The 16,468-nt window shown below is 49.1% G+C and overlaps 2 protein-coding genes across 2 annotated transcripts; both read left to right on the top strand.

Moving 5' to 3' along the window:
* Window positions 1–173: 173 nt before the first annotated feature.
* On the top strand, window positions 174–2,642 carry LOC135893449 (basic phospholipase A2 homolog Gln49-PLA2-like). The gene is made up of 4 exons (XM_065421268.1): window positions 174–213; window positions 957–1,101; window positions 1,642–1,748; window positions 2,500–2,642. Exons 1-4 carry the CDS (start codon window positions 174–176, stop codon window positions 2,640–2,642), a joined length of 435 nt encoding a protein of 144 aa, XP_065277340.1.
* A 2,983-nt stretch (window positions 2,643–5,625) lies between these two features.
* On the top strand, window positions 5,626–8,751 carry LOC135893338 (group IIE secretory phospholipase A2-like). The gene is made up of 3 exons (XM_065421131.1): window positions 5,626–5,729; window positions 7,441–7,547; window positions 8,609–8,751. The coding sequence occupies exons 1-3, from the start codon at window positions 5,626–5,628 to the stop codon at window positions 8,749–8,751; spliced, it is 354 nt and encodes a 117-aa protein (XP_065277203.1).
* The last annotated feature ends 7,717 nt before the right edge of the window (window positions 8,752–16,468 follow it).

Here is a 16,468-nt window from a genome sequence, read left to right as displayed (position 1 = left end):
GTTCGTGCTCCAGAAGTTTGGACTTGCCTCTCTATCCTCTCAGCAGCTTCCTGTGCAGCAGCCAGCTATCCGAAGCCTGCCTGCTAACTGGAGCAGATCCAGAAATCAATACCACTGAGTTGCTTGCTTGTGTGAAAGATCCGGGTGTTTCTGCTCCCAGGTCCTGCACAAAGATGAAGAATCTCTTTGCGGTCACCTTGCTAATCGCCTGCAGTGAGTACAGCAAACTGGGGACGCCCTAGCCGACGCTAATTATGTGATCGCCTCCGCTCTGTAACCAGCGTCCCCCCTCAGAGCAGAATCCCCAGCATCAGGGCAGCGCAAGTGAGGCTCGGTGCCTGGCACACCTGGCCGCAGCTTGGGGTCTGGACGTCGGGTTTACTCAGCCCTTACCTGAGGTCACTGGGAGCTTTACCCGAGTGAGGCATATTAAAGCCTCAGGCCCCAGCTCATGCATGGCCACACACATCTCTGTGTAAGGGCAGGGGAGAGGGTAAGGTGTTCACCTTGCCCCTTGCATTGCTGCACAGGGGCCTCTTGCAATACAAGTCCCCGCGGTCCAGGGAAGGGCTGTGCATTCCCGCTCTCCCACAGGAGAGTAAGCTGGAGAAAGGGGGCAGGGAGGAGTTGGTGCCGGTCCCCAGAGCAAGAGCAGTGCAATTGTGGGAAGCGTCTATGCCGGTCTAAAGGCTGGAATGAGGATTGTGCATCCCCTTTGCAAGGAACACACCACTAGGGGGCACAAGCTCTCTGGTGCCCCGTGTAGAGCAGCGCAGCGCCATAGCACCTCCTAGCAAAGGGCTGTGGCATTAGAGCCACATGCTAACCCCCAGGATTCAGCTCAGCGTTCTTTCACCAACTCAGTGTGCTCCCCATGTGCACTAACAACAGGAGAGGGGGAAGTGATCTTTCCTTTAGAGGAAACCATCCTTCCTAGTGCTCTTGCTGGTTTGCAGGTCTGTCTGGAACACAGGGGAGCCTTCTGGAGTTTCGAAAGATGATTAATCAAGCCACGAGAAAAAGCGCCATCCTCAGTTATTATGGGTACGGCTGCTACTGCGGGTCTGATGGCAGAGGGGAGCCAAAGGATGCGACAGATTGGTAAATTGCCACTAGATTTTTTTAAAAATATATCATTCCTCAAGCAGCACTGTAATCCCATGGGACTGGTCAAATGCACCTTTGCAAAACACCCGCCAAAAAAACCACTCACCTAGTCAAGCCCCAAGATTCATAAAGGGAAAAGTCCCCCAGAGCCTGTCATGGTGAGAGAAGGGGCTGGTGCTTAAATATCCCTATAAAGTGCAGTAGAGTTTACTATCAAGGGTCCTCTGCAGGAGACCGACTGGATGGAAAGTCTCTTAAGATGCTCACTGGCTTCTGCAGAAAGCTCAGTTTCTACCAGTTACTCACCAGGGCATTTCTGATCTTTAGTTATGGATCCTCAGATATGGCCGTGATTCCGACATGAACAAATACATGTATTAGTGGGAATGTACCGGATATGTACAGTAAATCCAACAAATGCTTAGACAATGGCCAGACATGCTTGCCTAGAAAAGATCGGCTATACTGGATGATAGTCTCTTTCATTGTAAGCAGACCTTTGACGTGTACCTCTGCTCTTCCTTCTCCCTGGAGGTGCTGCCGAGCTCATCACTGCTGTTATAAAAGGCTAAAAGCTAGTGGATGTTATGGGAACAGACAGCGATATAGTTACACCTACAAGGACGGGGACATTCTGTGTGGTGAGTTCTCTCTCCTTGGTCAGGTTGGGACGTGCTTTGCTTCTACTCTCTAATCAACACACTGGTCTGGTTCTTCGCCTTTCTCGCTCGGTGTCCTCCTTCCAAAGGGCCAAACGTTATCATTGATCCAGAAGAGAAGGGTTCGAAGGGGAGGGCAGCACCAGGGTCCCTGGAAGGACTCTGGCTCTCTCCCCTTGTGTCATGGACCCAAGAAGTGAATTAATGGCCCATAAGTATTGGAGTTGCCACACCTTGATTCCTTGAAAGCCCTGGTCCAGCTCCTGACCCAATGACTTCGGCCCCTCGGCCAGCTGATATAGGTTTGAGCACTGGCCTGCTAAACCCAGGGTTATGAGTTCAATCCTTGAGGAGGCCATTTAGGGATCTGGGGCAAAAATCTGTCTGGGGATTGGTCCTGCTTTGAGCAGGGGGTTGGACTAGATGACCTCCTGAGGTCCCTTCCAACCCTGATAGTCTATGATTATAGGTAAATTGGGGTCCATGCAGCTGACTGTAAGGGGGTGTTAGGAGCTCACTTTTTAAGATCTCATCCAATCAAATGTAACCTATCACCAGTGTGAGTGAGGACGCCTGTAGCAGTACTTCATACCCGCTTTGCACTCACACAGCCCGAGTGTAAGTGACTCCACAGGGCCAGCGGGAAGTCAGGCCCTGAGAATTAGTCACCTTCCTCCTCGTCGCAGCGATTGTCCCATGAAAAACGTGCGTCTCTCTCTCTCTGTCTTGGCAGCTTTGGGGAGCTGGTGCGAAGAACAGGTCTGTGACTGTGACAAGAGCACTGCTCTCTGCCTGGAAAGGAACCTGAAGACGTTCAACAGCCGCTACGTTCGTTACCGAGACAACAAGTGTACGGGATTCACACCCATGTGCTAGGGGCCATCCTGTCCCCAGCACATCATTTTACTGACCACCCAGCTGACAAGAGCTTGCACTTGCTGTTTCCCCAGGACCAAGGAGCCAGGAGCCAGGAGTGGGACTGTAGAATGGACTGTGATCTCTGAGTGCTTTGCTGGAGAGGACAAGAGAAATTCCAGGGAACTGCTTGTAAATAGTCCAGCAGCTCTACCTTAAAGCGGGTCACTAGAGCAGACCAGGCCGGACAAGAACCACATCAGATGGCCGGTAGCCAATATAGGAAGGACGGTTGAGACACTGGACTGGTTCAATTCCTGGCTCTGGCACTGACTTCCTGTTTGACCTTGGCCAAGTGCAGATTTTTAAAGGCACTTTGGCACCTAACTCCCATTGGAAACCATAGGAGTTAGGTGCCTAAGTACCTTTATGAAGCTGGGCTGTAATCACTCTATGCCTCAGTTTGCCCATCTGTAAAATGGGGATAATAGTCCTTTCTTTGCCTGTGTATGTAGCGTGTAAGGGACTGTCTCTTCCTATGTATTTGTACAGCACCTAGCATGATAGGGCTTTGATCTCAGTTTGTCCCAAAAGTGCTACTGGGATATATATAATACCACAGTACTAAAAATGGTGACTAGGGACCATTTGGCTGAACTGGGATTCTCCTAGGATTGCTGGCATAAGCTCCCCACTGCTTAATATTCTGGTTACGGATTCATTTCCTTCACTTTAGTTACCATGCTATTTCCTTTCCTTTGCTTCTAAATAAAGGTGAGCAGGACACCTTATTCTGCAGCACAGGACAGTCTGTTGAACTGATTTTTTCCCCCTTTTTATATATATTAGAGCAGAGTTTGTGCAGCACAATGGGGCACGGCTCTGATTGAGTGTTGCTGTGAAGGCTAGTGCAATACTAATCACAAAGCAGCCCTCCGGGCCATGACCTGGCCCACTCTTACCTTCAGTTACAAGCATTGTCGGGACCCACTGGAGCCAAGAGACCTCTGGAATGGAAAGCAAAGGGCTGCCTGATTTCTATACCTGGCATCAGCGCTCTTTTGTGGAAGCACCTCAGGCAAGGATGGGTGAGGCCACACACAGAGAGAGGTTCAGTTTTTACCCTGGGCAGGTACAAAGAGAAGATACTGCTTAATATTTTCCCCAACCAGCAGAGAAATGTTCTGGGAATAAAAGCTCCTGTGTCCTTTCTGCCTTCCCATCAGCAGTATCTCTAGCAACAGCAAAGCGATACATACCCGTGCAAAGGTGGAACTGCATGTAGAGAACAGGGGGCTGGGAAATGCATAAGGTTCCTGTGTTTGTGTTCATAAGGATGCACGCTGTAGGCATTCATGCCCATTTTGGGTACCTCAGTGCACGCTTTGGCACAGGAATATTTTGCATGCAAAACTCAGGCACTGAAGTTTGAAAATCTGATCCATGGGAACTCATTTTTAGTCACAAAGTCACACACACTGATCCTAGGAGGACAAGGCACCTGTTTTGCAAAACGTTCTGTGACAACAGGCCCGTTGTTGAGACTCAAAATGTGGGGAAAACGTTGACTGCGGGGTAGTTTTGCATTTCACAATGCAGCTCTCACCCCCCATTTAACCCACAGCAAAAACACGAAGGCCCAGTTCCTGGGACTTCTAGGGGAGTTAGGTGCCTAACTACCTTTGCAGATCTGGGCCTTAATCCCTACGGCAACAGTGTCCAGGAACCCCAGACACACCGCTGCATAACAAATACATTTTGATGAGAACTGTAAATATTTGCATCTCCTATCTTTCTGTAGTTTAATAAGGAGGAGTGGCACTATGGAATGGCCATATAACCAACAGCAGTAAAGGTGCAGTTAGTCCTGGGCTCTCTTTAAGGCTTAGTGCTTTCTATAGCTGGACAGTTATTTTCTTCTCTAACCTCTCTCAATTGAAATGAAGCGTTTGCCTGGCATCCCGTTACTTTTCCTATGCTGTAAGTAAATCCCCATTCTGTAACACGTTTTTAACTCTCTTGATTTTCCTGTAAACTCTGACATTGCCTAGAAGCTGCTGTCATAAAAAGCCTTAATGGTTTGCTTGAGACAAAGTAGTGCAATGGTGTGCAAACTGAGGGGGGGGGTGCAAGAGGTTTGCGGGGGAAACTGGGATCCTGTGGGTGCTGCAGGACCTGCTGCCATAATAGCAGGAGTGGGATAAAAATAGAGTGGGTATTGCATGGCGGGACGGGAGTGGGATTGAAAAAATAGTCCTCCCGCACCGCAAACAACAACAACGCCCCGGCCGGCAGCTGCCGCTCTCCAGCTGCCCAGCTCTGAAGGCAGTGCCGCCACCAGCAGCAGCACAGAAGTGAGGGTTTACTTCAGATTACAAGTAATGGGCAGGCGGGTGCAACGAATGCCGTGAATGGTAAGGGGGGGCAGGGCGTGACTGGAAAAGTTTGCACACCACTGGTCCAGGGGCTGGGGCACTGGGCTGGAACCCTAGAGAACTGGGTTCTAGTGCTGACTCTGCCACTGACTGCTGTCCTGTGCCGCTGGTTCCCCCTATGTCTGTCTTGTCTCCTTAGCTTGGGAGCTATCCAGGGAAGATGCTGTGTACGTACAGAGTGCAGCACAACCGGGGCGCCAGCTTTAGGCACAATTAACTTTATCTGCATCAGGTCAGGAAATGGTTCTCCTCTCTGGCACTCCCCTTCATTCTGCGGAGGACACTGCAGCCCTGGACTAGCTGGTGTGGAAAGGACCCGCAGTAAATAGGAGAGACACAGGGGAGCTTTGGGTGAGATTCATGATGAGAGCCCGGCGTTCTGAGAGGATGGAGCTCCCCCCACACCTGCCTACAGAAGGATCAGAGAGCCAGGAGTGGCTGCAGTAGGATTGACATGGGAGGCCGGGGGTGTTTTTCCCTGATGTCCCTTTAGACACAGTTTAATTATCCCCAGCTCTTTGGTTGCAGGCCTGCCCTTGGCGGGCAGTAACCTGATTCAGTTTGCGGCCATGACTAAGCAGATGACTGGGAAAAACGCCCTTCTGAATTACAATGGTTACGGATGCTACTGTGGACTGGGAGGATCCAAACAGCCACTAGATGCGACCGACTGGTAAGTCAGAGCACAGGCGCTAAGGGCACTGGGAAGTGCTACCACTGTTCAGCGCCCCCGCTGCCCTCCTCCCCTCCAGAACTGGAGTCGTCAGCATGGCCCTTGATTTGTTACTCAGGGCAGCAATGTGAACAAGTGGTCAGAGCACAGGACTGGGAATCAGGAGAGCTGGGTTCAATCTGCCCACGGGTAAAATGAGGTTACTGCATGTCCACTTTTATGAAGAGCTTTAAGACGCTTGGTAGATACCCACAAAAGATCATTGTGATGATTATTTAGTTCAGTAGCAATCAATCAGAGTGTGTTGACCCCCTCCCACCCCCCAGGAGTAACTATTCTGTCAGCGTGCATTGTATAACTAATGGCATTTACTTTCAAAACCCAGTGGCATGCCAGGAATTCAGAGAAGGGGGGCATTTCAAGGGAATCATGGAACTGCAAGGGGAGATTGGCTCCAAAACCTGCTTCTGGCTCACTTGTTCTTCCACCTTCGGGATTGGTGTCATTGATATAAGACTCCGCCATGTCTCTCAGCTATGTAGGCGAACATCAGGTCTGAGGGACTCATAGGTCTGTGGAGTCCAAAAATAATCTCATAAGGAGAGTAATGGACAGTTGAATGCCAGCAGGTGTTATATGCAAAGACAACAGAAGGTGTCTTCATATCCCAGTCTTGTTGGTCTTCGCTGACTCTATGTCCAAGCAAGGTGATGTGGCTCCTCACAAACTGATATTTGTTTAGTACAAATTTAAACCCTGGTTCCTTAGGAAGATCTAGAACCCATACCATGCCTACCAGACGTCCCGCCCATTTTGGGGGGAACAAATGAAGTCATCTAAGTACGTGAGGATGTCTTCAGTTCTCAAAGCTTGGGTAAGGACAGTCACCAGCCCCTGAAATGCCCCTGGCGCGTTCATGAGTCTGAAAGGCATTCTGCAGAATTGAAACAACCCATAGCATGTCACCAAGGCAGTTTGTTCTCAATCCTCAGCTGCCACTTTAATCGGATGGTATCCAGATACCAAATCAAAACTACTCACGTATTTTACTCCTGGGATTTTATTCATTTGAGTGTATCTGATCTGAGGAGCAGTTGCTAGCTAGTTTGAACTGTCCGTGAATTAGTCAACACACATCCTCAAGTCTCCATTGGGCTTTTTCACAACTACAGTTGAGGATGCTCAAGGTGATGCAGATTGCTCAAGGAGGCCCCCCCTCCAGCTCTTTCAACACTACCTGATCCGCTGTCTGCACAGATCACGCCGGCGTGCCTAAAAAAGCATAGGCCTCTGACTAGAGATCAAATCTCTCCTGAGAACACTGGGTAATGACTCAGCTACCAGACATTAGTTACAGCAGAGAAACAGGAAATCGATCAAAGCAAATGCTGCATTGTTGGGAGGCAAACAGTGAGCGGCATTGAATCATCCCCTTTGTTGGAGCGCCGCGGAAGGTGAATGGCAAGGGGATGCGTTTAACTCCACTTTCCCTGAATGAAAACAGGGAGGATGTTCTGCTAGGAACATGTGCTGTAGATTTGTGAGCCCTTCGGGGCAAGCCCTGGTCTCACTGTGTGCGCACAGCATTTCCCCCCCTGGTGCTCTGATCTCATTTAGGGACCCTGTGTGCTACCGTAATTCAAATAACAACTAGTCATGTTTTTCCTGCCGCCCCCCAGTGCTGTACTAATGCTGACTCTGTTCATACAAGGTGCTGTCATGCTCACGACTGCTGCTACGAGAAGATGTTGGCACGTGGCTGTGATCCCAAACTGGAATCCTATTCTTACTCCATCCAGTCGGGCAACATAGCCTGCAGTAAGTGAGACTATAGAGCCCAAGGCATGGACTGAATGGCTTCGCTCTCCGTAGAGACAGGCAGTCTCTGGGCCTCGCTCCTCCTGAGCACCCTGGGGACTACTAGGCTGGAAAATGCTATTCAGCTGGCTAACAAGTGGAATGTGCTTGACATAGGGAGCAGGCTGTACAGATCCTGGTTGTGATTATTCTTCAGGTGATTTGTTAAGCAAGACAAGCTTCCCTAGGGGTGAAACTCACCCCACCCAGAGGGGTCAGGACGAGGGCCTCCACACTATTTCTGCCCCACTTATGCCCTGTTTTAAAAACTTAAGCGGCGCAAAGGCCTTTTGGTGGCCCCAGGCTGTGGGGTGAATTTCACCCTGAGCTGAGTACAGGCCCAGGGCCCTGCTGCGCCAGAGGGGAATACTTCTTCTAGAGCAACTCGGAGAAGTTGGCAAACAGGGAGGCTGTGCGCTCCCAGCTGTGTCACATGCAGCGTGATTTCTGGCTATTGTCTATTGCCAGGAGGCACTCACCCAGGGAAATTCAGCTGTCGCTGGGTGCATAGGAGACGTGCCGGCCTTCTGCATCTGTGCAAGAAAGGAATTGAGCACGTTCCTCAGCACGGCATGTGCCTGGCTGCTTTGCCGCCAGCACAAAGCGGGGTGCTCCACGCCGGCTCGCATCGTTCCAGTCTTCTCAACAGCAGCATTTTCAAAACAAACAGAGAGATGTTCACCGCAGGCCCCCTGCACCTAGTTATGGAGTCGTGATCTTCCTGTTTGGTAAGAAGCTGTATCCACCATGTAGGTTGTTATCACAGACACCTCTGTAAAGCAGCAGTAGAATTGGTAGGCAAGGGGCCAAGCCCAAACCCACCTCAGTCCATAGAAAGGTTCCCGTGGACTACAATGGGCTTTGGATTGGGCCCAAGTGACTTTCCCACACATAGGATGGCTTAGCTGCAACACTCAGGCATGCAATGAGAGGATCTGCATATGCTCCAGCAGTTGATTCAAGATAATTGCCCCGGGCTCTATTGTACTGTTCTCATGCTTCCCTGCTGGTTTATTTTTCAGGTGGGAAAACCGTCTGCCAGAAACAGACCTGTGACTGTGACAAGGCTGCGGCGATGTGTTTCCAAAGGACCGCCCACACCTTCCGCAGAAAATATCTCTATTACCCAAACATCCTCTGCAAGGGACCCTCTCCCACGTGCTAGGCCCACAGCTGCCCTAGTCTCCGTGCTCTGCAGTGCCAGCCCCATCTCTTTCCTGCGCTAGCTGCTGTTCCTTTTTCGGCAAGATGTTCCAAGTTCTAGCAGCCTTCCTCAGCAGGGTTCTGAGCCTTTCCATTGACTTCAATGGATTTTGGACCAGGCCCTGTAAGTACAAGCAATACCTCCCCCTACTAGTAAAAATAAAAGACAGCTTCTAAAATGCAACCAATGTTTTCAGCTTCTAAGAATCAGCGTGAAATTCCGGCAGCTCTGCTTACCGGCTCGGGCCATTTTGTATGATTTAACTGCTGATGGAATATCTGAAATAAACTTTAGCATGATAGCTATTGTCCTCTTGTGTCCTGTTATACCAAGCTGAGCTCTCTCTCTCCCTTCTCCAATGGAGACGTTAACCAGTCGGCACTGCCAGGCAGTTACAGCGAGGCTTGGTTTTAGTGCCAAGTCTTATTTAAGACCAGCTGGAGAAAGATTCTCCAGAGACAGAGCGGGTGGCTACGTGGGCTTGCAGCTGTAAAGTGGGAAAAGCTGCAGAACTGGAATACTGGTCTCTGCCTCGAGGTCCTGAGCCAAAGTGTGTCTAAATCAGGCTTCCCTGGGCTTTGGATTAGGCCCAAAATCAAGGTACAAACTGGGCCTAAAGCTGTGCTGGGGAGATTAACGATGTGCTGGAGTGTGATTGGATGCATAAACCCCACACTAGTTTAGCAAGGGTTAACAGAAGCCTGAGCCCAATTAGGCCCCTGGGCAGCACCTGGAGGGGTGTTAGGCAAAACTGGTGATCAAACCCAGCTGGGGAGGAGTGGGCTCTTCATCAAAGAAGGAGCACGGGGGGGGGGGGGAGGCCTAGTAGGAAACCAGCTGGTAGTTTCCTCTCATGGGCTTCTCTCTGGCTCCAGGCTGAGAGAAGCCTGGAGCCAGAACTAGAGATGGCTGAGCCAGGAGGAAACTTGGGGGGGCCATACTCTGAAATAAGAGCAAGGAAGAACTTTGCAGGCATTAGGCAGAGCCCCAGCAAGAAGCCTTGAGGAAGGAGGGCATGGGACTGGGAAAGGAATCCTGAGAAGCTGAGGGGGTCTGGGAAGGCCACTAGAGACAGGGCAACAGGAGATGGTGAGTCTCACTGCGGTAGGCCTGAAAGAGGGTTTAGTCCAGAGTTGACAGTCTGAGGGAGTACCAAGCTGGCAAGTGAGGAGCGTTTCTCCCCATGGTGAGCCCGAAACAGGGTTTGGTAAAGTCCTGGGAGTTAGTTGAGTGGGACTAGAAGTACTTGAGCTTTCTTTGAGTGATCTACATAGACGATCCCAGGTGAGGACCCCGTCGGTCTTAGTTAACCCCAGGAGAGGGGGTGAAGAAACTGGAACTTGGGTGGAGTACCCTGAAAGGGCTGTGGAACTAAAATGGGACCTGGCTAGAGAGCTGAGTCGGAAAAAGAGGCAGGCCACCACAGAACCAGGAACACCTGTCAGCAGGGGGTGCCGCAGAGCGAGTCTGCTCCTCCACACCCAGCCATGAGGAGCCATGCCAGAGGTGAGTCAACCCTTCGACGTGGCCATTTCATGTTCTAAAATCTTTTGTGCAAAGACTAAAATGACATTCCAATAGCTCAGTTACAACAACCTCCTTGGCCCTGTCCCCATGAAGGAAAGAAGTGCTCTTTAAAACCGAGTTAGCTTAATGGCGTTACCTTAACATGATTGGAAATCTCCTTTCACACCCAGGTGGACACAGTTTAACACCTTTACAACTCTGCCAACTGGCTGTGTGGCTGCCCTACAAGGCTAACTCCACTGAACTAATTCAATTTTAAAAGCACCCTTCTTCGGGGTCCAGACAGACCCATCCAGCATCACCAGCATTATTCCCAAGCACTCTGATATAAGGAGACAGGCCCCCACAATCATGAGATTTGCATCACAATCAAGAGATTTTAAAAATAACATTGGGGCCTTTTTATTGTCCTTCTGGTGGTTCCAGGCTTTTCTGTACAACCATGAGAACTAGAAACTTACTTTCTCTTAAACTTCCCTGAGGGACTCCTTTAAATAATCAAAGGATTGGCTGGATAACATCATCTCCTTGCAGCTGTTCATGTCTCCTCTATGGAAAGACTTATAAAATAATTGCATTATTTATTTTGACGTGTTGCCTAACCTCTTAGGCCCCAAGTTAACACTGGGATATAAAGCGGGGAAATAGATTGTGAGAATGCTGTTTGCTGGTGGGTTAATGATCTAACAGAACACCTGTATTACAAACATTTTATTAGCAAGGGATATGTTACAGTTCATGCTGCAGCTAACAAAGTTTGTAAGAGGGGAGCATGGATGGCTGAATCAGACACTTGAGAAATCATCTCTGGGGTTTCTTAAGCATGGGGTGCTTTGAGGTAAACTCACAGGATTCATGATGGGGAACGGTCACATTCATTTGGGTAACTCTATCTAGGGTTTATTCTGGACTCCTTTCTTTTGGGGGCTGACCCGGGCAGGTGTCATGCAGATTGATTCAGTTTTGCTTTCTGTCCTGAGTAAACTGTACAAAAGCCACATGCAACTTAAAAGGGTGAGAATTAATGTCACTTTCAGATCTTCCTGCCTTAGTACAATGGCAATAACATTTAGGATCCTAACACCGCATGTTAGGAGTATGTTCAAATCCCTAAACCGGGCTTTCATTGACAGCTTTTTTTGTTCAGTTTCATGGCAATATTATTGTTGATTTAAGGCCCAATCCTGTAAACACTTGCACGTCAGTAACTTTGCACACAAGTAGTCACTGATACTCCATAACGTACTGGTGAACATAATGTGGTACAGACTGAAACAACAAGGTCTTGGTAACATGGACCCAGATCTTCAAAGATATTTAAGCTCCTTACTTCAATTCATTTCAGTGGAAGTTGGAAGCCGAATCATAGAATATCAGGGTTGGAAGGGACCTCAGGAGGTCATCTAGTCCAACCCCCTGCTCAAAGCAGGACCAATTCCCAACTAAATCATCCCAGCCAGGGCTTTGTCAAGCCTGACCTTAAAAACCTTTACGGAAGGAGATTCCACCACCTCCCTAGGTAACCCATTCCAGTGCTTCACCACCCTCCTAGTGAAAAAGTTTTTCCTAATATCCAACCTAAACCTCCCCCACTGCAACTTGAGACCATTACTCCTTGTTCTGTCATCTGGTACCACTGAGAACAGTCTAGATCCATCCTCTTTGGAACCCCCTTTCAGGTAGTTGAAAGCAGCTATCAAATCCCCCCTCATTCTTCTCTTCTGCAGACTAAACAATCCCAGTTCCCTCAGCCTCTCCTCATAACTCATGTGCTCCAGCCCCCTAATCATTTTTGTTGCTCTCCGCTGGACTCTTTCCAATTTTTCCACATCCTTCTTGTAGTGTGGGGCCCAAAACTGGACACAGTACTCCAGGTGAGGCCTCACCAATGTCGAATAGCGGGGAATGATCACGTCCCTCGATCTGCTGGCAATGCCCCTACTTATACAGCCCAAAATGCCATTAGCCTTCTTGGCAACAAGGGCACACTGTTGACTCAAATCCAGCTTCTCGTCCACTGTAACCCCTAGGTCCTTTTCTGCAGAACTGCTGCCTAGCCATTCGGTCCCTAGTCTGTAACCGTGAATGGGATTCTTCCGTCCTAAGTGCAGGACTCTGCATTTGTCCTTGTTGAACCTCATCAGGTAATACCTTTGAGGATCTCGGCCTCGGTATCTGGACGCAGCAGCGTTCGTGTGTTAGAAATGTAGTGGGGAATGAGATTCAATAGCAACACAATCTTTGAGAGGCAAGGCGAGAGCACTGTTCTGGGAAGGTGAATTCCAAGCTGTCTAAGGAGAGCACTGTGGAGTAGTGAGGTTCTAGTGTACACTGGAAATCTGCCATCAAACGTGTAAACTCTCTCGGACACCAGTGAGCATTAAGATACTATCAAATATTTAGAATCAGGGCGTGACCTCCGCTTAAGTGATTAACTTCAATTCTTTCTTGTCTTGAGTAGAGAACACTTCCTTGCCAAACCATACCACCAAGAGACGCATCCTTGCAAGGAAAGAGGTTTGGTTTTCTTGGATTCTCATGAGATAAATATTGTACCAGGGACAGGGCCGGATCCAGGCACCAGCTTAAAAAGCAGGTGCTTGGGGCGGCCAAGGGAGAGGGGCGGCACCAGCGGCAATTCGGGGGCGGCAGGTCCCTCACTCCCTCTAGGAGCGAAGGACCTGCCGCTGAACTGCCGCCGCCAATCGCGGCTTTTTTTTTTTTTTTTTTTCCAATTGCCGCCGGCGATCGCGGCTTTTTTTGTTTGTTTGTTTGTTTTGTTTTGGTTTTTTTGCTTGGGGCGGCAGAAATGCTGGAGCCGGCCCTGACCAGGGATGAGCCCTCTCTGTATGACCCTGGTTAAATAGCACCTAGAAAACTGCTTTCACTTCTGAGCACCTAGAGACCACAGAGGCATAGAAAGACTGAAGGGAATTAAGAGTTATGAAGGGGTTGGAGGGACTGTCTTATAAAAAGAAGCGAAAAGACTCCTGGGACTGGATTCTCCATTGCCCTTCAGGTCATTTACACCAGCGTGAAGTGGGTATTAAAAGCCGCTAATTCCATTTGGTTGCATTTTATACCGACTTTGCACTGGGGTAACTGACGACACACGGTTCTGGGCATGCGTAAATATTAGTGAAATGGGAGCAAACGTGAAATCTGAATGCCCAGTGATTGGGGATCAGACTGGACATCCGGATAGGTTCCAAGACCAGAGACAGCGCAGTCTAGTGGGGAGGGTGCTGAAGTGGGGTTTAAAGAGATCTGAGGTCTGTGTCTGGATCTGCTGCCAAGTCATTCCAGCTCTCCTGCCCCGATGCTCACAGGTATTTAACCTGTGATGAGCTGGGGCCTCCATTTCCCCTCCCACCTATTCTCTCCCTTGGCTGTTCAGACTGCGAGCTCTTCAGAGCAGGGATGATCTCTCACTATGTTTGTGCTAGGCGCTGTACAATGGGACCCTGATCTCAGTGGGACATCCAGCCACTACTGTAATACAAATAGTAATAGAACTAGCAGATACGGGGGTCTTGTCCCCAGGCCTCCAAACATTGGCACGTTATCCCTTCTGAATAGGGTCACCATTTTTTGCCTCATGAGTTCCCCTGATGCAATCTCTGCGCTGAGTGTATCGTGCTGAACTGCAGGGACCCCTCTGCAGGTGGGTGGGAGAGCTGGAGCCAGATCGGGAGCATCCAGCTGAGTAGAAGCAGCAAGGGTGGCTGGCGTAGAACCCTCTCCAGGAGAGGCGCGACGCTTCAAAGGGATTTGGACATGGCCGCTTGTCTGTAGCTGCGTGGGATTCCTTTGATCTGTAGCGAGGAGCTGTTTGTATTACAGAACTGTTCCGAGATCGAGAACATTGTAAAATCTGAACAGGAGAGAAGAGCTGTGGCAGCGTGGTTACTCCACGGGGCAGATCAGACCGCTGAAAGGAAGCTACTGCCTTGAGGTCAAGGGGAAAGGGCCTTATGGGAGGGAGTGCTTGTACTTACTGCCCTTCTCCTTGTCTTATTAAATAATTGTAGCTGAGTTTGCGAAGTTGCCCTTGGTGGTTCTATCAGCTGTGTATGGGGGGCAGGGGTAGTTAATATTGTTGCTGATCGGTTCTATTCTTGTTTTGTGCCTGATCTTACAGCTCCTCTCGTGTTGCCTAGCAGGATAACATCCCTCTGGGCCCTTCCCAGGCAGCTCCCCCCTCCAAACATCTATTCCAATCTGTTGTTTCAACGGGGTTGTATTTTGCATGATCACTGTGTTCTTTACCACTGCTTGGAGGCTGGGAACAAGCTTGGCTGATTGTAGGCCTACCTGACTCTGTGATGTGGGCAGCTTGACCCCATTCTGGCACTGATCAGGCACAACGGGGGTAGCACTGGGAGGACACACACTGCCTTCGCAAGCACCTCTCCCCTACATCAGCACTGCACCATTCTAAGAGAACACAGGCTAGGAACATGCTCAGAGTTGCTCACAGGAAGGCAAACAAGGGATACAGAGCTGCACTGGGGGTGGTTCTAGTAAACGGTGGAGGAGCTCTGTGCACTAATGTTGTTGAGCCTGGCCACAATCATCCAGAACAGACTTGGCCAGTATCAGTGTCGAGGAATTAAATCAATGTGAAACTGTAAATACACCAGCTAAGCTAGGACAGTCATTTCTCCCTTCTAGTTAGCATAGAGACCCTCTCCAGGAATGATGCAGCTACTAATGTATCTCCCACCCGCCTTCCCCTCAAACTTACCCTTCAATTGAACATATTGACTTACCCTTAAACCACTTGCTCACTTTTCCTTCTAATGAACACTCCAGACTCTTCTAGAGCCACTGAAGGGCCTTTGCTTTCCGTTGTAATTTAGGGACAGGGGCTCCTCCCATTATAGTGAGTACTTAAATTTCATCTTAATGGGAATTGCAAACAACTGTCACAGAGAAAGATTAGATGGCTCAATTGCTAGAGAAGATTCATCCTGAACTGCCTTCTAGTGTTGCATACGTGATGGGAGGCTCCAGTTCTTTTATTTTAGGTACCAGCACAGCAAAACGGAAGAGGATAAATGAAAGCAAGTCAAACAAGCTGGATTTATGGCCCAGATTCAGCAAAGTGCTTAAAAGGGATGGGATTACACACATGCTGCAGCTAAGTCCCCTTACCTCCACTAAGGAAAAGTTTGTAGCTGCTTATAGTAACAAATGAGTTGGAAAGACAGATTAGAAAGAGGTGGTTTATCATTTTCCTTTGTGTTTGGCGGTGCTTTGTATCCAGGCAGCTTCACCTGTCTGTAGGTTTTGGCACAGCGACAGACAAGAGAAAATTTTTTTAGAAGACTCATGATTTAAACAACCCACCAGTGTAGTACAGAAAACAGGCCAGATACACTCGGTTAGACTCCCTTTAAAACCGCCCAGATTTCAAGGTGACAATGCTTTTACCAGCTGGGATTCATCTACAGGGCACAAATCACTTCCCCAGACACACCGTCTTGGCAATTGGGGATAACTCAGGGTTCATCATCCTCACTATTGCTCAGAGGAGCTGGGTCTTGCTTGGTGCACTTCCCTGCTTCTTATGCATCTTCAAAATTATTAACATCAGGGAAGTCATTTTGAGCTTCTTTAAAAATAGTGTTTATTGGTTATATGGTGTCAGCTAGCTGTCTAAGGCAGGCCTGCCTTCATTCACTGGTAACTGGTTTGTGGTATCTTCACTGAATGAAGTAACGTAACTCACAGATTGGCTTGTAAACCATGATCGTTAGTGGTAGTCTTTGAGCAGGTCTGGTGCAGATGTAGGAAGTTCTTGGATGTTTGATATAGATAATTTCCTGGATCTACGGTGTAAGAGTAACTTGTTTTAAGGTTAGCACCCAGAAATGCTTAGAATTTTCAAACCACATAGAAATTAGCCCTGGTCTACACTGGGAATGGGGGGGGGGGGGGGGAAGAGAAAGAATCGATCTAAGTTACGCAACTTCAGCTACATGAATAACGTAGCTGAAGTCGACATATTTAGACCTACTCACCACGGTGTCTTCACTGCGGTGAGTCGACTGCTGCCGCTCCCCCATCGACTCCGCCTACGCCTCTCACGGTGGTGGAGTACAGGAGACGACGGGAGAGCACTCGGGGATCAATTTATCGCGTCTAA

Source organism: Emys orbicularis, chromosome 22 (assembly GCF_028017835.1).
Source record: "Emys orbicularis isolate rEmyOrb1 chromosome 22, rEmyOrb1.hap1, whole genome shotgun sequence".
In the NCBI taxonomy this organism is placed as follows: domain Eukaryota; kingdom Metazoa; phylum Chordata; order Testudines; family Emydidae; genus Emys; species Emys orbicularis.
The sequence above is the reverse complement of the archived record's forward strand: the minus strand, read 5'-3'. Positions and strand labels throughout refer to the sequence as shown.

Coding starts and splice junctions, on each gene's coding strand:
- LOC135893338 (XM_065421131.1), top strand. CDS start 5,626: ATGACTAAGCAGATGACTGGGAAAAACGCCCTTCTGAATTACAATGGT. Junction 5,730..7,440: donor CCACTAGATGCGACCGACTG/GTAAGTCAGAGC, acceptor TGTTCATACAAG/GTGCTGTCATGCTCACGACT. Junction 7,548..8,608: donor GTCGGGCAACATAGCCTGCA/GTAAGTGAGACT, acceptor TTTATTTTTCAG/GTGGGAAAACCGTCTGCCAG.
- LOC135893449 (XM_065421268.1), top strand. CDS start 174: ATGAAGAATCTCTTTGCGGTCACCTTGCTAATCGCCTGCA. Junction 214..956: donor CACCTTGCTAATCGCCTGCA/GTGAGTACAGCA, acceptor GCTGGTTTGCAG/GTCTGTCTGGAACACAGGGG. Junction 1,749..2,499: donor GGACGGGGACATTCTGTGTG/GTGAGTTCTCTC, acceptor CTGTCTTGGCAG/CTTTGGGGAGCTGGTGCGAA.